General features: G+C 42.1%; 1 protein-coding gene across 3 annotated transcripts in view; it reads left to right on the top strand.

The window, feature by feature from the left end:
* The window catches only part of CHD2 (chromodomain helicase DNA binding protein 2), a 122,935-nt gene extending 100,210 nt beyond the window's left edge, over window positions 1-22,725 (top strand). For all 3 annotated transcript variants that reach the window (XM_060156030.1, XM_060156036.1, XM_060156022.1), the window contains 5 exons: window positions 443-621; window positions 2,562-2,661; window positions 5,317-5,530; window positions 13,747-13,993; window positions 19,147-22,725. In XM_060156030.1, coding sequence (XP_060012013.1) covers window positions 443-621; window positions 2,562-2,661; window positions 5,317-5,530; window positions 13,747-13,993; window positions 19,147-19,480 — 1,074 coding nt within the window. In that variant the 3' untranslated portion in view covers window positions 19,481-22,725. The remainder of the gene's footprint in view (window positions 1-442; window positions 622-2,561; window positions 2,662-5,316; window positions 5,531-13,746; window positions 13,994-19,146) is intronic.

The raw sequence follows: 22,725 nt of genomic DNA, 5'->3' as shown, positions 1-22,725 counted from the left end.
TTCAGTCTACTATCTTTGTCTGGAAACCTTTCCCTCAGTTTCTTACAAGTCTAAAGGACTTGTAAATATTTTATCCTGTAGTTTTAGATAGTTTGTGATGGGAGGTTTTCAGGTTGGGTCTATAATTTTGCTTCTCATTTATCTTCATAATGGCCTTGGGAGATTATCATGCCCCTCTTGCAGATGAGGAGACAGAGCAGCGTTTTGAGAGGCCAAGTAAGCTGTAAAAGTCATCGCTCTGAGCGATGGAGCTGGGACTTGAACCTCAGGTTTTTCCGACTCTAACATTTATACTTGTTCCCCTGCCATTACCTGCTTCTCCTCTAGTGATTATGTGGCCTGGGGGGTGCTGTGTGTTCTCTGGGAATTTAGGGCCCAGTAAGCACAGCTGAAGCTGTCTTTGCTGCAGATGTTTTATGTCTCTACTCTTGGTCTGTTCCAGTGTAAGGAGAGGATGAGGCCTGTGAAAAAGGCACTGAAACAGTTGGATAAACCTGACAAGGGGCTCAGTGTACAGGAACAGCTGGAGCACACCCGGAACTGCCTGCTGAAGATCGGGGACCGGATAGCCGAGTGCCTTAAAGCTTACTCAGACCAGGAGCACATCAAACTGTGGAGGAGGTAAGCAGCCACAGCCTCGAATTGCCTGGTTTGATTTGATGACAAAGTGTGTGTTAGGGGTTCTGTTTTGTTTTATGCAACATGACACAGCCACCTAATGAAGTATTTTTTTTTCCCAGCAAAAGCAGTCTATTAGCAGCATACCTGCAGGCTTCAGTTTTCTTTTCCTGAAATAGGCCATTCCTCTGAGACCAATCTTTTGAATGGGTAGGATGATGTCATTATTTTATGAGAGAAATACCGTAATACTGGATTTGCTGGCCTGTCCTCAGAATAAAGACTCAGTCTTTAGACCTGGAAGGGATAGAAACCGTCTATAATTTCACTACTTTACCCATCTCAGGTTAATATTCAGAGATAATATAATAACTAATTGGTTAGTTCTCTGCTAACCTCATGAGAGGAAGCAAAGGCTAAAACCACCAGAGCTATGAGTTCTCTTCTCTTTAATAATTGAAGAGCTCTAGTAGTAATTTGGATTAAGGCAGTTAATCCAGAACTTCAGTTTGTAAGGCATTATGACTTACATATATTCATTTATATACTCACTTTTGATGTTTTAAGAAAACATGACTGGAATTTCTCAAAGACAATTGTAACATTAAGTCTCTTTCCATACTCCACAGTTATGTTGAACTCATATATTGATAATTCATGGTTAATGAAGTATCTTTGTATAATATACCTAATATCAGTGGATTGGCTTTTGAGTGAAAAAGATTTAAGAACACCTTCTGTCATGATGCTATCCATAGCATGCTTCACACCCATTAAAAAAAGAAGATCTAAGTTTTGAAATGTGGCTTGACTTTCCTTTTACACTGTTGCCAAACCAGATCCCTGTATCTAGCCATCTGGCTTTCTGTAACGAAAATGCATCATCCTAACGTATAGATCCACGAAGCTGGGCTGGATACTGTGGTCCTGGACTGCTGTGTGGTTCATAAGCAGTTCCTTGCCCACTTGTGAGGAACTGTCCACGATGAAGTGGTGATTGGAAGATCAAGTATAGTAGGAATTCCAAGAAGGAATAAGCACATGCAGAGGAGTAGTGAGGGAGGGAAGTCTTCTGAGGGCTGGGCAGGTACACTCGAGCCGGCATGGAAGAGCAGAGTGGACCTGCTTAGATGAGGAGAGGTCTCAGGCTTCAGCAAAGCCTTGAAAGTGGGCCAGTGAAGGGCCTGGGAGGGTCTTAGGGTTTAAAGGCAGTTCGTTAAGATGACTGAAGCCCTATTACAGAAGGCTTTAGAAAGGCAGGCAATGGTTTTCCACACTGTGCAGCAGGTTTACTTGTCCAGAGCCAGGGCAGCATCCTCTGAGTGGCATGGCACGGTGTGGTGTGACTGCTCTCCAGGAAGTGTGGGAGGATGTGAGCCTTCCGTTCCAGCTCACGGAGGTTACCTGTGACTCCTTATCCTACACACCCGTTTTACCAGTCACTCCCCTGTTGACAGTAATGGCATGCTAGAGTGAGTGCAATGGAATTGGAGGAGAAGAATCCCTTGAAGTTTTAAGGTAGAAATGACAGGCCTTGGTGGTGACGACTGGGAGGAAAGAAGGGGCAGCAATGCAGAGGTGCCCAACGGTACATAGATCCCCACCTGGGATATGGCGGTGATGACATTGCCCGGCAGAGTCCAGGGAGTGCAGAAGGTGGAGGAAGACGTTAGGTCCGGAGTCCTAGGTGCCAGTGAAATAAATTAGAGGGGTTTTAGCTGTGAGACAGACCCTCGTCTCCAGACCCCTAGGTCAAATTCTATTGACAGTAGCATTTAAAGGTGTATTTATTACTGTTGCCAAGACCTGAAAGATTATTTCTGTAACTTATTTTCTATACTTGGAGAGTATTCCACAGCAAAATTCAATAACTTGCCATCTATAAAGAGAATAGTTATTTTTAAAATCCTGTAATTCACCAGAACAAAATTTTTTTTTTTAAGGAACCTATGGATTTTTGTTTCCAAGTTTACAGAATTTGATGCTCGAAAATTGCATAAGTTATACAAGATGGCTCACAAGAAAAGGTCTCAAGAAGAAGAGGTAAAATACAAACTTCATCCTAATTCATACAAACAGATAAAAACCATTTCCACAGAAGAATTCCTTAATTACTGTTTTTTTCCTGAGGAGATGATCATAGACTCATAGGTTGTTGGTGCTAGAAAGGGCATGGGTTCTCTGCCCTTACTTTGCAGATGGAGGTCTAGGTCCAAGAGGGGGTGCAGGAGCCCACCACAGCCCAGCCTGTCTTGGATGGTGGGCTCTTTCACTGTGTTAGCTGTGCAGTTTCTCCACATGTTCCACGAGTAGTCAAACTAACACTTAAGACCCAATGGGTAAAATAGCCAATGTATTGGAACCAGACAGTGTGGAAATTCTGACAAGGAGTTGTTCCTCTGTGTTCTTACATCCTGGAATCATTTATTCACCAGGGCTTTTCTTCCATACGCACATGTCTTATGGTAGCTTATAAATGTGGCTCCTGAAAGATAACAGTTATGGGCAGCACATAATTTTTCTGTTCTTTTCTGGGCCACATGTACTTGGTGTCCTTCCAGCTTTTGTACGTAGGGTCCCAACCGCTCACGTAAAGGAGCAAACATGAGAAGGTGCCCAGAAGCTGCCTCCCATTCTTTGGTGGAGGGGCATGGGCATGAAGTGATTTGGCCAATGCTGCAGGGGCAGCGTTCCTTGTTCAGGCATGTCCATTTGCAGATCTGGTGACTTGTCACGTGGGCCCTACCCCAATTAGCCATGTAGCGCCAGTCTAGGAACATTTAATACCTCCTTCACTACCATGTCAAGGCTGAGGTCTTACGTCTCTCATCCCCTCCTGTATCCTCAGCACCTGGAATGGTGCCAGGCGCAGGGCAGGTGCTCAGAAGTATTTGTTGCATGAACATATCCTGTGCCCAGCACTGTGCTGAGCTGTGGAGTAGCACCCTCAAGTGGTTTATAATTTAATTTTACATGGAAGAATATGGTAGAACAGTAATATACAGGAATAATATAGTAATACTGCTGAATGTTACTGTGAATTTTATACATTGTAAAAAGTCTCTGAAAGAATAGTCAGGAAAAGCCCCAGGAGGGAATGAAATGGTTGGGGAAAGGCCCTCTAGGAAAGAGTGAAAGTTAGGATGAGTGAAGTTGGACAAATGATGTAAAGGGTAAAGGGCTTTATTAGTCTAGGTATCAGAAGTTAGGATAAGGTGAATAATCAAAGTAGTGGTCCCACTAGTTGGGGTTATAGTATACATTCACAACCTTTCTGGAGGACAGTTCAGTAAGATTTACCAAAAGACTAAAACATGTAATTCTCCTTCTAAGAATTTAGTCGAAGGAGATAATTAAGGGTTTAAACATGATTATATGGAAATGACTCGATATATCCATATCAGGGAATTTTCAACCATAAATATAATATTGTGGAAGTAAGTATTCACATAAGATTTTTACAATACATTAAGTAAAAAAAGAATATCAAATGATACTTTTGTTTAAAAAAATACGCACACACGCACGCACGCATGCGCACACACACAGCAGTTCCCCCCACTGTGGTTTGCTTTCCACAGTTTCAGTTACCTGCAGTCAGTCATGGTCTGAAAATATTAAATGGAAAATTCCAGAAATAAACAATTCATAAATTTTAAATTGCGCACTGGTCTGAGTAACGTGATGAAATCTCGTGCCGTCCTGCCCTCTCCCACGTGGGACGTGAATCATCCCTTTGTCCGGCATATCCACACTATACGCTACCTGCCCATTAGTAACTCGGTAGCTCTCTTGGTTATCAGATCGACTGTTGTGGTATTGCAGTGCTTGAGTTCAGGTAATCCTTATTTTACTAAATAGTAGTCCCAAAGCACAAGAGTAGTGATGCTGGCAATTCGGATATTCTCTTACTGTGCCTGATTCATAAATTAAACTCTCATAGGCATGTATGTATTGGAAAAAACATAGTACATATAGGGTTCAGTACTATCTGCAGTTTCAGGCGTCCACTGGAGGTCTTGAAGTGTATCTCCCATGGATTAGGGGGGTCTACTGTATTATGTATAAACACGCAAAATGGCTCAGAAAGACATAGACCAAATTATTAACAGTAATTCCCTTGGTGGTAAAATTTTAGGTCACTTCACAGTTCTTATTTTTTCCTTATTATATTTTGTGATGTTTTTATGTCAAATATTTCACTTGTGTGGTAAAGGTATGGTGTTACTTAAACATTCAGATGTTTAGCTTGATGACTTTGGCATGGGAACTAGTTCCCACTGGGCCAGTCAGGGGTTGTTTGTTCGAGTTAGCCTGAAGAAGTTGGTGGTCCCAGTTTTACATGGCCTGAGAGCAATTTCCAAGAGTGCTGACAGCCTGACCCCTGTTCCTCGCCCCGTGCAGTGACATCCAGCGGCCTGGGCCCTTTTTCTGGCAGCTGCAGGTCACTGGAGATTGGCTTCTTTGTAGTGGCCTAGCAGGTTGAGCAGCAGATGGAGCTCTGTGAGGCTTTCCCTGCCCTGGGAGCTCAGTGGAATTTATGAGCATATTTTTCCTAAGAAGGTAGTAAACAGCAGGGAAGCCGAGAGGGACTTGTCAAAAGTCTAGAGGGGAATATTTAAAGGGGATGATCTTTATACTGTTCTTGGGAATTCCACCTGGGATCCTGAGGGTCTTTGGTTTCCTTTTACTCTACAGGAGCAGAAGAAGAAAGATGATGCGATTGGTGGTAAAAAACCATTTCGACCAGAGGCCTCGGGTTCAAGCCGGGATTCCCTGATGTCTCAGTCCCACACCCCACACAACCCTCACCCTCAGAAGCCTCATTTGCCTGCCTCTCATGGCCCACAGATGCATGGACACCCAAGAGATAACTATAGTCACCCCAACAAGAGACACTTCAGTAATGCAGGTGAGTCATTAAGTGAAGTTTTAAAAGCAGGTGCCCAGGGGACTTCCCTGGTGGTCCAGTAGTAAAGAATCCGCCTTCCAGTACAGGGGATGTGGGTTCGATCCCTGGTCGGGGAACTAAGATCCCACATGCCGCAGAGCAGCTAAGCCCAGGCGCCTCAACTAGAGAGCCTACGTGCCGCAAACTGCAGAGCCCATGCACTCTGGAGCCCGCGTGTCACAACTAGAGAGAGAAAACCCGCACGCCACAACTATAGACAGTGTGCGACTCAGCGAAGGGCCCACGCACCGCAACTAAGACCTGACGCAGCCAAATATAAATAAATATAAATAAATAAATAGATATACCAAAAAACAAAACAGAACAGAACTCAGTTGTTTAAAAAAAAAAAAAAAAAGGTGCCGAAAGAAGAATCACTTTTTTTTTCCAAAGACAGTAGCTGGACCTTTGTGCTTTATTCTCTTCCATCACTTTATTGTCCTCTTTTTTTCTCAGTGAGATGAAGCATGAGACAAAGATCCAAAAGGCTGTTAATTCAAATCTAAGAAGAACATGACCAACATAAATAAGCAAAAGACAAATGAACGACTCAGGGAAACAATTTACATTATATATGACAGTTAAATGATTAAAACTGCTAATATTGAAAAACTTCTTATGAATTGATAACAGAAGGATAACCAAATAGAAAAATGGACAAAGGTTAGGAATAGGGAATTCATTTGGAAGAGGAGATTCAAGTGGCCAGTAGGACAAGATGAACAATTGCTGCTAGGGAAATGTACATTAAAGTAACAGTAAATTAAACCAATTTCTTACCCATTCAGATCTGCAAAAATTAAAGGGTGAAATGCACACAAGCTGCTAAGAGTGTGAATTGCTACAGTCTTTCCAGAAAATAATCTGAAATATCTAAATACGTAGGCCCTTTTTCTGGAAGTCTGTCCTGTAGTAATGCAAACACATACATGTATGAGGATGCTGTTACAGCCTTATAATGGCAAAAAGCTGGAAATAAATTGCCCATTAATAGAAAAATGGTTAGATGAATAATAGGACATTTGTACTCTACATTATTAGCAGTTGTTAAAAAAATGAGTTGGCTTTATAGGTAAAAAAAAAATTGGAGGGAAAAAAGAGCAACAGCAACAACAGAATCTCTGTTGTGTGTGTATTTAACTTTATTGAAGTGAAAATCACATAACGTGAATAAACGTAACCATTTAAACGTAACCATTTAAAACGTAACCATTTTAAATGAACAGTTCAGCGGCATTTAGTACATTCACAATGTTGTGCAACCACCACCTAAATCAAGTGGCAAAACACTTTGCTCACCCCAAAGAAAAAACAGTTTTCATTCTCCCCTCTCCCCAGCTTCCGACTACCACCAGTCTGTCTTGTGTCTCTATAGATTTACATATTCTGGATTCTTTGTATTAAAGGAATCACATGGAATTGTACAATATGTGTCTGACTGCTTTCACTTGGCATCCGGTTTTCAAGGTCCATCCGTGTTGTAGCATGTATCAGTATTTCATTCCTTTTTGTGGCTGAATAATATCCCATTGTATGGTTAGACTAGAATTTGTCTTTTCATTAGTTGACGGATGTTTGGGTTGTTTCTGCTTTTTGGCTATTGTGAATCGTACTGTTGTGCACATTTGTATGCAACTATTTGAGTACCTATTTTCAATTCTTTTAGATGTATACCTAGGAGTGTGGAATTGCTTGGTCATGTGATAATTCTATGTTTAACTTTTTGAGGAACCACCAAGAAAACACCAAGCTGTTTTCTGTTGTATATATTTGAATAATATATTTGTATAAGCATAGAGAAGGATGTGAAAACATACACATACCAGTTACCTTAGGCTGGTAAAAATGTGGACGGATTGGAGGAAATTAATAATTTCTCCATTGTCTGTTACTTCACTGGTTACAACGAGCGTGAATTACTTTTAAAGATAAAAGTAATAAAAAGAAAACATATAGAACAAAAGCTTAAAAGAATATAGTATATATAGAAGCATAGTATAAAATTTTACAGAGTCAAGTGTTCCATAATCAAAATGAAGTATACATTTTTTTTTTTAAACATCTTTATTGGGGTATAGTTGCTTTACAATGGTGTGTTAGTTTCTGCTTTATAACAAAGTGAATCAGTCATACATAAACATATGTTCCCATATGTCTTCCCTCTTGCGTCTCCCTCCCTCCCACCCTCCCTATCCCACCCCTCCAGGCTGTCACAAAGCACCGAGCCAATATCCCTGTGCCATGCGGCTGCTTCCCACTAGCTATCTACCTTACTACGTTTGTTAGTGTGTATATGTCCATGCCTCTCTCTCGCCCTGTCACAGCTCACCCTTCCCCCTCCCCATAACCTCAAGTCCGTTCTCTAGGAGGTCTGCTTCTTTATTCCTGCCTTACCCCTAGGTTCTTCATGACATTTTTTGTCCTTAAATTCCATATATATGTGTTAGTATACGGTATTTGTCTTTTTCTTTCTGACATACTCCGTATGACAGCCTCTAGGTCTATCCACCTCATTACAAATAGCTCAATTTCATTTCTTTTTATGGCTGAGTAATATTCCATTGTATATATGTGCCACATCTTCTTTATCCATTCATCCGATGATGGGCACTTAGGTTGTTTCCATCTCCGGGCTATTGTAAATAGAGCTGCAGTGAACATTTTGGTACGTGACTCTTTTTGAATTATGGTTTTCTCAGGGTATATGCCCAGTAGTGGGATTGCTGGGTCATATGGTAGTTCCATTTGTAGTTTTTTAAGGAACCTCCATACTGTTCTCCATAGTGGCTGTACCGGTTCACATTCCCACCAGCAGTGCAAGAGTGTTCCCTTTTCTCCACACCCTCTCCAGATTTTATTGTTTCTAGATTTTTTGATGATGGCCATTCTGACTGGTGTGAGATGATATCTCATTGTAGTTTTGATTTGCATTTCTCTAATGATTAATGATGTTGAGCATTCTTTCATGTGTTTGTTGGCAGTCTGTATATCTTCTTTGGAGAAATGTCTGTTTAGGTCTTCTGCCCATTTTTGGATTGGGTTGTTTGTTCTTTGTTATTGAGCTGCATGAGCTGCTTGTAAATTTTGGAGATTAATCCTTTGTCAGTTGTTTCATTTGCAAATATTTTCTCCCATTCTGAGGGTTGTCTTTTGGTCTTGTTTATGGTTTCCTTTGCTGTGCAAAAGCTTTTAAGTTTCATTAGGTCCCATTTGTTTATTTTTGTTTTTATTTCCATTTCTCTAGGAGGTGGGTCAAAAAGGATCTTGCTGTGATTCATGTCATAGAGTGTTCTGCCTGTGTTTTCCTCTAAGAGTTTGATAGTTTCTGGCCTTACATTTAGGTCTTTAATCCATTTTGAGCTTATTTTTGTGTAAGGTGTTATGGTATTAGATCACTCCCTAACACCATACTCATACTTTTACATGTACCTGTCCAGTTTTCCCAGCACCACTTATTGAAGAGGCTGTCCTTTCTCCAGTGTACATTCCTGCCTGCTTTATCAAAGATAAGGTGACCATATGTGCGTGGGTTTATCTCTGGGATTTCTATCCTGTTCCATTGATCTATCTTTCTGTTTTTGTGCCAGTACCATACTGTCTTGATTACTGTAGCTTTGTAGTATAGTCTGAAGTCAGGGAGCCTGATTCCTCCAGCTCCGTTGTTCGTTCTCAAGATTGCTTTGGCTATTCGGGGTCTTTTGTGTTTCCATACAAATTGTGAAATTTTTTGTTCTAGTTCTGTGAAAAATGCCAGTGGTAATTCGATAGGGATTGCATTGAATCTGTAGATTGCTTTGGGTAGTAGAGTCATTTTCACAATGTTGATTCTTCCAATCCAAGAACATGGTATATCTCTCCATCTATTTGTATCATCTTTAATTTGTTTCATCCGTGTCATAATTTTCTGCATGCAGGTCTTTTGTCTCCTTAGGTAGGTTTATTCCTAGATATTTTATTCTTTTTGTTTCAATGGTAAATGGGAGTGTTTTCTTGATTTCACGTTCAGATTTTCAGATCATTAGTGTGTAGGAATGCCAGAGATTTCTGTGCGTTAATTTTGTATCCTGCTACTTTACCAAATTCGTTGATTAGCTCTAGTAGTTTTCTGGTAGCATCTTTAGGATTCTCTGTGTATAGTATCATGTCATCTGCAAACAGTGACAGCTTTACTTCTTCTTTTCCGATTTGGATTCCTTTTATTTCCTTTTCTTCTCTGATTGCTGTGGCTAAAACTTCCAAAACTATGTTGAATAAGAGTGGTGAGAGTGGGCAACCTTGTCTTTTTCCTGATCTTAGTGGAGATGCTTTCAGTTTTTTACCATTGAGGACGATGTTGGCTGTGGGTTTGTCATATATGGCCTTTATTATGTTGAGGAAAGTTCCCTCTATGCCTGCTTTCTGCAGGGTTTTTATCATAAATGGGTGTTGAATTTTGTCGAAAGCTTTCTCTGCATCTGTTGAGATGATCATATGGTTTTTCTCCTTCAATTTGTTAATATGGTGTATCACGTTGATTGATTCGCGTATATTGAAGAATCCTTGCATTCCTGGAATAAACCGCACTTGATCATGGTGTATGATCCTTTTAATGTGCTGTTGGATTCTGTTTGCTAGTATTTTGTTGAGGATTTTTGCATCTATGTTCATCAGTGATACTGGCCTGTAGTTTTCTTTCTTTGTGACATCCTTGTCTGGTTTTGGTATCAGGGTGATGGTGCCCTCGTAGAATGAGTTCGGGAGTGTTCCTCCCTCTGCTATATTTTGGAAGAGTTTGAGAAGGATAGGTGTTAGCTCTTCTCTAAACGTTTGATAGAATTCGCCTGTGAAGCCACCTGGTCCTGAGCTTTTGTTTGTTGGAAGATTTTTAATCACAGTTTCAATTTCAGTGCTTGTGATTGGTCTGTTCATATTTTCTATTTCTTCCTGATTCAGTCTTGGCAGGTTGTGCATTTCTAAGAATTTGTCCATTTCTTCCAGGTTGTCCATTTTATTGGCATAGAATTGCTTGTAGTAATCTCTCATGATCTTTTGTATTTCTGCAGTGTCAGTTGTTACTTCTCCTTTTTCATTTCTAATTCTATTGATTTGAGTCTTCTCCCTTTTTTTCTTGATGAGTCTGGCTAATGGTTTATCAATTTTGTTTATCTTCTCAAAGAACCAGCTTTTAGTTTTATTGATCTTTGCTGTCGTTTCCTTTCTGATGTGATCTTTATGATCTCTTTCCTTCTGCTAAATTTGGGGTTTTTTTGTTCTTCTTTCTCTAATTGTTTTAGGTGCAAGGTTAGGTTGTTTATTCGAGATGTTTCCTGTTTCTTAAGGTAGGATTGTATTGCTATAAACTTCCCTCTTAGAACTGCTTTTGCTGCATCCCATAGGTTTTGGGTGGTCATGTCTCCACTGTCATTTGTTTCTAGGTATTTTTTGATTTCCTCTTTGATTTCTTCAGTGATCACTTCGTTTTTAAGTAGTGTATTGTTTAGCCTCCATGTGTTTGTAATTTTTACAGATCTTTTCCTGTAATTGATATCTAGTCTCATAGCATTGTGGTTGGAAAAGATACTTGATACAATTTCAATATTCTTAAATTTACCGAGGCTTGATTTGTGACCAAAGATATGATCTATCCTGGAGAATGTTCCATGAGCACTTGAGAAAAAAATGTATTCTGTTGTTTTTAGATGGAATGTCCTATAAATACCAATTAAGTCCATCTTGTTTAATGTATCATTTAAAGCTTGTGTTTCCTTATTTATTTTCATTTTGGATGATCTGTCCATTGGTGAATGTGGGGTGTTAAAGTCCCCTACTATGAATGTATTAGTCGATTTCCCCTTTTATGGCTGTTAGTATTTGCCTTATGTATTGAGGTGCTCCTATGTTGGGTGCATAAATATTTACAATTGTTATATCTTCTTCTTGGATCGATCCCTTGATCATTATGTAGTGTCCTTTTTTGTCTCTTGTAATAGTCTTTATTTTAAAGTCTATTTTGTCTGATACGAGAATTGCTACTCCAGCTTTCTTTTGGTTTCCATTTGCATGGAATATCTTTTTCCATCCCCTTACTTTCAGTCTGTATGTGTTTCTAGGTCTGAAGTGGGTCTCTGGTAGACAGCATATATATGGGTCTTGTTTTTGTATCCATTCAGCCAGTCTTTGTCTTTTGGTGGGAGCATTTAGTCCATTTACATTTAAGGTAATTATCAATATGTATGTTCCTATTCCCATTTTCTTAATTGTTTTGGGATTGTTATTGTAGGTTTTTTCCTTCTCTTGTGTTTCTTGCCTAGAGAAGTTCCTTTTGCATTTGTTGTAAAGCTGGTTTGGTGGTGCTGAATTCTCTCAGCTTTTGCTTGTCTGTAAAGGTTTTAATTTCTCCATCAAATCTGAATGAGATCCTTGCTGGGTAGAGTAATCTTGGTTGTAGGTTCTTCCCTTTCATCACTTTAAATATGTCATGCCACTCCCTTCTGGCTTGTAGAGTTTCCGCTGAGAAATCAGCTGTTAACCTTATGGGAGTTCCCTTGTATGTTGTCATTTTTCCCTTGCTGCTTTCAGTAATTTTTCTTTGCCTTTAATTTTTGCCAATTTGATTACTATGTGTCTCGGCGTGTTCCTCCTCGGGTTTATCCTGTATGGGACTCTCTGCGCTTCCTGGACTTGGGTGACTATTTCCTTTCCCATGTTAGGGAAGTTTTCGACTGTAATCTCTTCATATATTTTCTTGGGTCCTTTCTCTCTCTGTTTTCCTTCTGGGACCCCTATAATGTGAATGTTGTTGCATTTAATGTTGTCCCAGTGGTCTTTTAGGCTGTCTTCGTTTCTTTTCATTCTTTTTTCTTTATTCTGTTCTGCAGCAGTGAATTCCACCATTCTGTCTTCCAGGTCACTTATCTGTTCTTCTGCCTCAGTTATTCTACTATTGATTTCTTCTAGTGTAGTTTTCATTTCAGTTATTTTATTGTTCATCTCTGTTTGTTTGTTCTTCAATTCTTCTAGGTCTTTTTTAAACATTTCTTGCATCTTCTCGATCTTTGCTTCCATTCTTTTTCCAAGGTCCTGGATAATAATAACTATCATTATTCTGAATTCTTTTTCTGGAAGTTTGCCTATCTCCACTTCATTTAGTTGTTTTTCTGGGGTTTTGTCTTGTTCCTTCATCTGGTACATAGCCCTCTGCCTTTTCATCCTGTCTGTCTTACTGTGAATGTCTCTCCATTCTCTGTCTTCATCTCTCCGTGGCCTTCCTCTCTGTGTCTCTTTCTCCCATATCTCCCTACACCTTTCTCTTAACAGGATCTATCATTGGATTTAGGGCCCACTGTAAATCCAAGATGATCTCAACTCAAGATCCATCATTACAACTTCAGAGACCCTATTTTCAAGTAAAGACACAGTCAGAGGTTCTAAGTGGACATACATTTTGGAGACCACATTTCAATACAGCATAGCCTCCTTTCCTCTACTTCTGTGTCTTCAGTGCCTTTTTGGATTCAGATACGTGTGATTCTTCTCCTCAGGGGAAAAGGGAGGCTTACTGAAGCTAAAACAAATTTCAGTTTGGCTCTATCCTTGAGAGTTACAGAATCCAGAGTTAGAGCAATCACTTTTTACAGGAGGAGTGCCATTCTTTTGGTGTGGGCTAAGGAAGAAGAGTAGAATCAGTAGGTATAGTCTGGAAAGATTTTCAGGAACCAGGCACAGCTGATGGTACCCGCAGGTAAATAAACCTTAGATGTGTAAATGGAGGGTATTACCTTGTGGCTGTGAAACTCAGCAGTGCCTTTTTCCAAATTAATGTTTGGTGTGTTTTTTTTTGTTGTTGTTGTTGTTGTTTGTTTTAGTGAAATCTCATTTTAAGAGTAAGCCCAAGGTTGGAAGGTAAGCAGGTGTAGAAAATGAAAAACAGTAAAAAAAAAAAAAAAAGAAAGAAAGAAAGAAAAAATGAAAAACAGTGGTTCTTGAATTTCAGAAGGAGAAAGGTGAATTTTCTTTTGCCTTAAAATTTTGGGGAAAGAATTTTGGACTCATTACTTGTATGATAACCAGCAGCAAAAAGGTCAAGAAGGAAGAAGTGTAGTGTTTGTAACGTGTCAGGCCTTTTCAGTTTAAACTTTAGTGGAAGTGAAATGCAGCCAGTTCTTGGAATCACGAGATCATTATTTCTCTTTCTGCAGATCGAGGCGACTGGCAGAGGGAAAGAAAGTTCAACTATGGTGGTGGCAATAACAATCCACCCTGGGGTGGTGACAGGCACCATCAGTATGAGCAGCACTGGTACAAGGACCACCATTACGGGGACCGGCGACACATGGACGCCCACCGTTCAGGGAGCTACCGACCCAACAACCTGTCCAGAAAGAGACCTTATGACCAGTACAGCAGTGACCGAGACCACCGGGGACACAGGGATTATTATGACCGGTATGCAGAGGGCCCTCAGACACCAGGCACTGACCTCTGCCAGTGGCTTACTATTTATAGGTGGAGAGACAAGCAACAGAAACTTCATGTATTTATCCGTCAGATGCTCATTCTTACCCTGTGCCAGGCATGGTCCCAAGTCTGGTGCTGTGTTTCTGCCATCAAGGCATCTTCAGAATGTTGGGGAGAAATCATGATGTAGGCAGCTGACATTGTGTGCTGAGTGGACGGTTGAAAGAATGGATTTTTGAGTTTTTCCTGAGGGCTGAGGAAGAGGGGAGGCTGGTGATTCTTGGTTTGGGCCCTGGAGAGTCAGCTAAGCAGAGAGAGGTGGACTAGGTGTCACAGGCCCAGGCCAAGGATAGGCCCCCAGGAAGGGATGCCCAGAAGATGAACAGGTTGGATGTGGGGGTGGGGCTTGAATGCCAAGTTACAGGTTTTAAGTTTTATTCTCTGGGCCAAGGAGCCAGTTTTGGTTTCACCATCACACTTGTGCAGGGGGAGTTTTCTGCCATCCTCTGAGGAAATCTAGAGAAGTGGTAGCCATTAAGTATCAGAGTCTGCAACCAAAATGATTAAGCTCTGTGCTATGGTGTCGGCCACACTAGGTGGGTACCAGCCTGTGGTCCTTTCATGCTAGGAGCCCACAGTTTAGCGGTCAAAGTCTTTTGAAGTTGTCCCTTCTCTACAACTATATAATACCATGATATGATGGGCCACGGTTTTGTGAGAGTAGTTGTGAGAGTTAGCACTAAGTACAGGAAGGGCTGAAGAGGTTCTTAATTTCAGGACTTAGCTGTATTTTAGCTTCCTAGCAACTTTGGTTTCTCCTAGGCTAAAGACATGCTTTGACTGCACCTTGAAATTAATATAGGAAAATTTCATATAAACATCTCCGTGTCCTGCCTTCTTTTGGAGGATCTGGTAATACCAGGCTGCTTTAGCACAGCAGCTGTGGCCAAGTAGCAGCAGCCTGTTAGGAGGGGTCTGTACCCCTCACCCCCCACCCTTCTGTACCATCTTGTCTGACTCCAGTGGGCATTTGCCCTACATTCTTTTGTGTAGATCTGTATTTCCATTTTGTATCATTTCTCTTCTGCCTGGAGGACTTTTGTTTTAGTGTGGGTCTGCTGGTGATAAGTTCTTTTAGCATTTGTATGTCTGAGGAAATCTTTATTTTGTCTTCACTGATGAAAGATATTTTCTTTTGGGTATAAATTTATAGATTGACACTTCCTTTCAGTACTTTAAAGATGTTCCTCTATTCTCTACTTGTATTGTTTCTGATGAAAAATCTGTCATTTTTCATGACAGATTTTTTTTTTCATGTCATTTTTTTTTATGTCATTTTTCATTTTTCACTTTATCTTTACTCCTCTGTACGTAATATGTCTTTTTCTTCATCACTGGTTTTTAGCAATTTGATTATAACGTGCCGTGGTATATTTTTCCTTATGTTTCTTGTGCTTGGGAATTCTTGGATCTGCACCTTTATCATTTTATCAGATTTGGAAAATTTTTTACCATTATTTCTTCAAATACTTTTTTCTGTTCCCCCACTCTCCTTTGAAGATTTCAGTTACACCTGTGGTAGGCTGCTTGAATTTGTCTCACAGCTTACTGATGCTAGGTTTATTTTTTTTTAATTCTGTTTTCTCTGTTTCATTTGGAAAGTTTCTGTTGCTTTGTCTTCAGGTTCACTAATATTGTCTTTTTCAATGTCTAATCTGCCTCGAGGCCCATTTATTGATAGTATATTTTGTATTTCTTACATTGTAGTTTTATCTCTAGAAGTTGCATTTGGGTCCTTTTTTTTAATCCTCCATGTCTCTCTTTGACCTTTTGAAATCTGGTATACAGTTTCAACATGGTATTTCTATCCTTGTCTGCTAATTCTATGATTTGGGTCAGTTTCAGTTGATTGATTTATTGCCTCATTATGGGTCTTATTTTCCTGGTTCTCTTCTTTTTCATACTATTTTCCATTACAGTTTATTACAGGATGTTGAATATAGTTCCTTGTGCTATACAGTAGGACCTTCTTGTTTATCTGTTTTATATATGGTAGTTTGTATCTGCTAATTCCAAACTCCTAATTTATTCCTCCCCCACGTATTTTCCCCTTTGGTAACCATAAGTTTGTTCTCTGTGTCTGCGAGTCTCTGTCTGCTTTGTAAATGAGTTCCTTTGATTCCACATATGAATGATATATGTTATTTGTCTTTCTCTTTCTGACTTAACTTCACGTAGTATGATCTCTAGGTCCATCCATGTTGCAGCAAAACGACATTATTTCATTCTTTTTTATGGCTGAGTAGTATTTCATTGTGTGTATGTACCACATCTTCGTGGTCCATTCATCTGTCAACGGACATTTAGGTTGTTTCCATGTCCTGGCTATTGTAACTAGTCCTGCTATGAACATAGAGGTGCATGTTTCTTTCTGAATTATAGTTTTGTCCAGATATATGTGCAGCAGTGAGATTGCTGGATCACATGGCAACTCTTAAATTTAGTTTTTTTAAGGAACCTCCTCTGTACTGTTTTCCATAGTGGCTGTACCAACTTAAATTCAGTTGCAGGATTCCCTTTTCTCCACTCCTCTCCAGTATTTGTTACTTGTAGACTTTTTATTGATGGCCATTCTGACCGGAGTAAGGTGATACCTTATTATAGTTTCGATTTGCATTTCTCTGGTAATTAGTGATGTTGAGCATCTTTTCATGTGCCTATTGGCCATCTGTATGTCTTCTTTGGAGGAATGTCTGTTTGGTTCTTCTGCCCATTTTTTGATTGGGTTGTTTTTTTTTGTTGTTGTTATTGAGTTGTATGAGCTGTTTGTATATTTTGGAAATTAACTCCTTGTCAGTTGCATTGTTTGCTAATATTTTCTCCCATTCCATAGGTTGTCTTTTCGTTTTGTTTATGGTTTCCTTTGCTATGCAAAAGCTTATAAGTTTGATTAGGTCCCAGTTGTTTATTTTTGCTATTATTTCTCTATGCCGGGTAGTTTTTGATTAGATACCTAGTTAAGTGTTGGACATTTTTGTATTCCTGTAAACGTTCTGGAGCTTTGTTATGAAACACAGTTAGGTTACTTGGAAACAGTTTGATTCTTTCAGATCTTGTCGTTAGGATTTGTTAGGCAGAACTGGAGCAGTGCTCAGGCAAAGGCTCATGATTTCCCAGCACTGAGGCCAGGACCCTCCTGGTACTCTACCAGTGCCCCTTGGATCTTGAGGTTTCCCCATCTGGCTGGTGAGAAGAGAACAGGCACTGTTCCAACTCTGTGTGAGCACAGAGCACTGGCATCTCATCCTTCTCAGTGTTTTTTTTCTCCTGGCCTTTGGGTAGTTTCCTCACATATACACCCTGAGCGGTATCCAGCTGAACACTCGAGGGGAAACCTTTGCTGGTCTTTGAACTTCTTTCTCTTTGTAGAACTTGCTTCTCTTGCACTCTACACTTGGAACACCCCCACCCCAACGCAGGAAGTCAGGGCTTCTGAGCCGGTGCTTGTAAGGCTTATCTCATTAGTTTCTCTTCCCGTAGGGTTTGCGGTTCTTTGTTATGTGACATCTGGTGTCTTGAAGACCATTGTTCCATACATTTTGTCCCTTTCTGATTGTTTCAGCAGGAGAGTAAGTGTAGCCCCTGTTACTCCATCTTGGCTGGAACATGGACAGTCTCTCTCTTTCCCTCCCTCCCTTCCTCCCTTCCCCTCTCCCTCTCCCTCCCTTTCTTTTATTCAGGTGAAATTCACATAACATAAATTTATTACTTTAAAGTGAACAATTCAGAGGCATTTAGTACATTCACTGTGTTGTGCAAGCACCACCTCCGTCGAGTTCCAAAACACTTTCGTCACCCCAGAGAGGACTCTGTAACCACTAAGTAGTCACTCTCCATTCTTCTCTCTCCCTAGCCCCTGGCAACCACCAGTCTTCTTCATTCTGTTTCTTTGGACTTACTTAGTCTTGATAGTTTGCATAAATGGAATCATACAGTACGTGGCCTTTTGTGACTGGCATTTTTGACATTTACCATAATGTTTTAGAGGTTCATCCACATCGTAGCATGTATCAGTACTTCATTTCTTTTCATGGGTGAATAATGTTCCATTGTATGTACATGCTAAATTTTGTTTATCCATTCATCCATTGATAGGCATTAGAGTTTTTCCACCTTCTGGCTCTTGTGAATAGTGCTACTGTGAACATGGTATATAAGTGTTTGTTTGAATATCTTTTTTCAGTGCTTTTGGGGTATATACCTAGGATTGGAATTGTTAGTCGGTGGCAGTCCTATGTTTAACTTTTAAGGAACCACCAAAATGTTTTCTACTGCAGCTGACCTATTTTACATTCCAACCAGCTATGTGTTAGAATTGCAATTTTCCCACATTTTCACCAACATTTATTTTTAGTGTTTTGAATGTAGCCATCCTAATGGGTATGACGTGGTATCTCATGGTAGTTTTGATTTGCATTTCCCTGGTGATTAATGCCCATTAAAGATGTTGAACAGCTTTTCATGTGCTTAGTAGCCATTTGTGTATCTCCTTTGGAGAGATGTCTGTTCAGCTCCGTTGCCCATTTTTGAGTTTGTCTTTTTGTTGTTGACTTATACAGATTCTCTGTTAATAGTATAACAAGCAGTTTGCCATGGTCCCGACTAAAAATTTTAATATTCTTCACATTGAGTACGTGTTAAAATAATTTAATTAACCCTGCACTTATTGTTGCATATTAGGTTATAATTTTTGTTGTTACTAATAACTTACAAAATAATTTCTGTGGCTTTTTTTCTCCTGGGCTGGGTCGAGGAACATGAGGATGTTTGTAGATCTTGCCAGCTTTCCTGAAGGGAATGTGAGTTTACAAAGCCATCAGTGATTCAAGTGTGTACTTGTTTCACTGCAGACCTGATGAGGCTTATGTCCTTTCATAGGCTGTGTTTCGCCAATAAGTATAAAATAGCCCTTTGTTACTACTTTAGTTTTGTTTTTTTCGATTCCTAGTAATGTAAGTATTTGCATCTGAGTTTCTGGAAGCGTCCTTAAATATGAGTGCATGAGGAAGAGCCAATGGATGACGGAGGAGGGGTGGGAATCCGGCTTTGGTCTCCAGCTGATCCTTGCATCTCTGTTTCAGGCACCATCACGACTCCAAACGGAGGCGATCCGATGAATTCAGGCCTCAAAATTACCACCAGCAGGATTTCCGACGAATGTCTGATCACCGCCCCCCTATGGGCTACCACGGCCAGGGACCCTCGGACCATCACCGCTCTTTCCACACAGACAAATTGGGGGAGTATAAACAGCCCCTTCCCCCGCTGCACCCCGCAGTCTCAGATCCTCGCTCGCCCCCTTCTCAGAAATCTCCTCACGATTCCAAGTCACCCCTGGATCATCGGTCTCCTTTGGAGAGATCACTAGAACAGAAAAACAACCCAGATTATAACTGGAATGTTAGAAAAACATAAAGGACAGCTTGGAAAGAAGGGGAGTGCAAGAGTCATTAAGCACCTGGATGTTTTTGGTCTGATCCACAGGAGCCAGTTACCTAGACCAGTGATGGCGTTTCTGGACACGCTGCTGCTGTCAGCTCGCCGCTGAAGGAGCACTTCAGGGAGTGGGGGGCCTTTCGCTCGGTCCAGCTTTGATTTGGGTCACCACTCCCGCACTTGGGCACCCCATCCCATTCCAGCCTTGTCCTGGCCTCCCACTTTGATGGGTGCTAGGAGGAAGAGGTGACGTTTTGTCTACCAGCTTCACGGGCTGTTCCCCAGTGAAGGAAGAAAGGATCTTAGAGTCGTGAATGTTTTATCACCAGGGCTGGCGCGCCCTGGACCTCGGCGCGTGGTCGGGGAAGGCGCGTGTGCACGAAGGCTGCTGGGACCTGCTGGACAGCACGGGGTTTGGTTCACCATGACGTGACAGATGCTGCTGTTGGGGAGCGGGGCGCGGGGGCGAGCGGGTGGGGTCTCGCATCATAGGACTTGAAGGGGAGCAGGTACCCCCCTCAAACGTATTCTTGGGAGAAGTGACACTCGGCCTCATCATGTGACACCTGTGGTGCTGGGGGCGTGGGGGACTGAGGGGGAAACACTTCCACAGCGGCCGCTTCCCCACCAACACTAAGTTTTCCCACACTGTACATTTCAAAGGTTTGGTCTCCCAGGTGGGCCTCGCTTGCCCCCTGTGCCAGGGAAAGTAGGGCCTGTGCAGCTGACTTCTGAGGACTGTGAGTCGGGCAGCATTGAAGTGGGCGTGGGTCCTGTTTGGTTGGGCGTGGGCTGCATGCAGGGCAGGCGGGGCGAGGGCTGGGTGTGTGTGGCCAGGGCACGGGAATCCCTGGTGGATTCCGATTCCTGGGATGAGCGGTAACGGTCCTGGGCCTGGCGAGGAGGGGGCTGAGGGAGCAGGCCTGCTGACGAGCTGGTTGCTGGCAGCACCAGGGCGGGCTGCTGGGGAGGGGCGGACGGGTTTCCCAGCCTGGGGGGTGGTAGTGCGGCAAGTTGGGGAGGGCCAGCGTGGCAGCTGGTCACCATCCGCAGCTGCGTCGGAGTTGCCTTCGCCCAGCTTGAAGAGGTAAGGTTCCGCAGAGTCACACGTCTCCTGCCGCTCATGTGGTGGGTGGACAGACACAAGTTGCCTGTGGTGAACACGTTTCCACTGCTAGTTGGAGATCATTAGAATTGAACTCAGTATCTTTTAGAATGAAATCAAGTTAAGTGTAAACCTCAGTTCATTTTTTTTTTTTTCCAAAACACGAAACATCCAAGGACAGGGTAGAGTTGAATTGAGTCAGGATGGGAGGCAAGTTGGTTACATTCGTTAAGGAGGCTCCTTTCATTTGACTGGTTCTGGGGCCTTCCGTTCTGTTCACTTTAAATATAACTTGCCAGTAATTGTTAGAGTATCCAAAGGCCTTTCTAGATGGAGACAGAATAACTGACTTGAACATACAGTGTGCCTATACGTGTCCAGGCTCAGAGCTGCTGGAAACCCTTCCATTGGGCGTATACAGGGTTGAACTCCCCGCACTAACCCGAGGGGACTTCATAAAATCATTATCACTTACATGCTGGTATCCTGGGCAGCACCATTAATGCCTTTACTGTTGCCTCACCAGTGAAGCAGAGGTGGCTTTGGGGGACCGTCACACTCTGCTTCCCAGAGCATCCTTGGGCTCGCCTGTGCTGAGGTCCACATGAGAGTCTGGGTCTGCACAGCTCGTGAGGGGAGCTCAGTGGGCCCACCACCTCCTGATCTGTTTCTCCTCCTGGTACTTGGCGTCATTCACCCTGGGCTTGTACGACACGTGCCCGGAGCACAGCCCCAAGGGACCACAGTGGAGCCCCCGGCCACCGTCACCCCAGTGAGGACGTGAGAGACTGCTCCGTGGGGGAAGATAGGAAATCATGTCTCTGCTTTGGCCACAGGTTGGGCTCCTTGCCAACAGTACTGACACTACCTGTGCTTGTCTTGCTCAGGCCAAAGGGGACGGGCAGCCTGGCTTGCAGATCCTTGAGCCATCCGTGGGCCCTGGAGGTGGGCAGGGTGGGCCCTAGCACGGCTTCCCCTGTGGGAAGTTGGGTCGTGTCCTTTTCAGTTAGAGGAGGCCAGGAGGAGGAATTGGAGGGCCTGCATTTCAATGCTCATCAAGGTTTTTTTTTTTTTTTTCCCCTGAAGTTCTTGGTAGGAGATGTGAGTTATTCCCAAAGATGTCTCATCATGAGGAAAAAGGAACTTCCTTTTGTTCACATTCAGGATTTTTAGTGCCATATGATGTAGCAAAAGGCAGTGTCAGCCATGTCAGTGTTAAATTGATTATGAAAAGTACAGTATCCCCATAAAAGCATCTATTTTAGGTGTCGGAGTATGTTTGAAGGGTGGGTTGGGAGAAAGGCATTTCCTCATTGTCCTAAATCAGTATGAATACTATATGCTTATATCAAAACCAGAAATTTGCACAGGTAGGAATTCTCTCACTTGTGGATGGGAGAAGCTGCCCCCGGAATCTGTGAGGATGGTATTCCGTGGAGCCTAGCTTTGAAAGATTTAGTTATTAGGTAGAAAGAGCAGGGGCTGAGGAAGAGGGAAGTTGAACAGAAACCCGGATTCACGTGTATGTCCTAGTCCTAGCAGAGGACACGGTAACTCCAGACTCGTCCCCGCCATCTGTCGCTGGCCCCGGGCTCCCCTTCCTTTTAGGCATTCCTTAACGCTCTTTGATGGGAACCCAGAACGCTTCTCACGTCCTGCTGCAGACACTCTAGCTGATGTCTGAGAGCCGCATCAGGGTGCGCGGTGCAAACACGATTCAGTTATGAATTCACACAGTGACACTGAAATCCTACAGACCAAAACCAGTGCGTCAGCAGGAGCGGTGGCCCGGGGCCCAGTGCCAGCGCTCGCTCCTCTGGCTCCTCCGAGGGCTGCCGTGTCGGGCGAGGAGAGCCAGGCCAAGGGTCCAGGCTGCTTTAGTCCATCTGAATCCCACTCGGTTGGGGACAGATGGTTTTTCTTTATTGTAAAATTGTGGACTTTTAAAACCTGTTGACTAAACAGTAATTAATTTATATTTGTGAAAAATGCCACTGTCCTAGTGATTTCTGATGTAAATAATGTTGTTTATATAGTATGTATTAAATTTTCCTACATTGTAAAACTGCTGTACTTTTGATTCTTGTATATTAAAAAGTGTTACTTAGGATTTTTAGAA

This window comes from Lagenorhynchus albirostris, chromosome 1, assembly GCF_949774975.1.
Source record: "Lagenorhynchus albirostris chromosome 1, mLagAlb1.1, whole genome shotgun sequence".
Taxonomy (NCBI): Eukaryota; Metazoa; Chordata; class Mammalia; order Artiodactyla; family Delphinidae; genus Lagenorhynchus; species Lagenorhynchus albirostris.
This window is presented reverse-complemented; position numbering and strand designations above follow the sequence as displayed.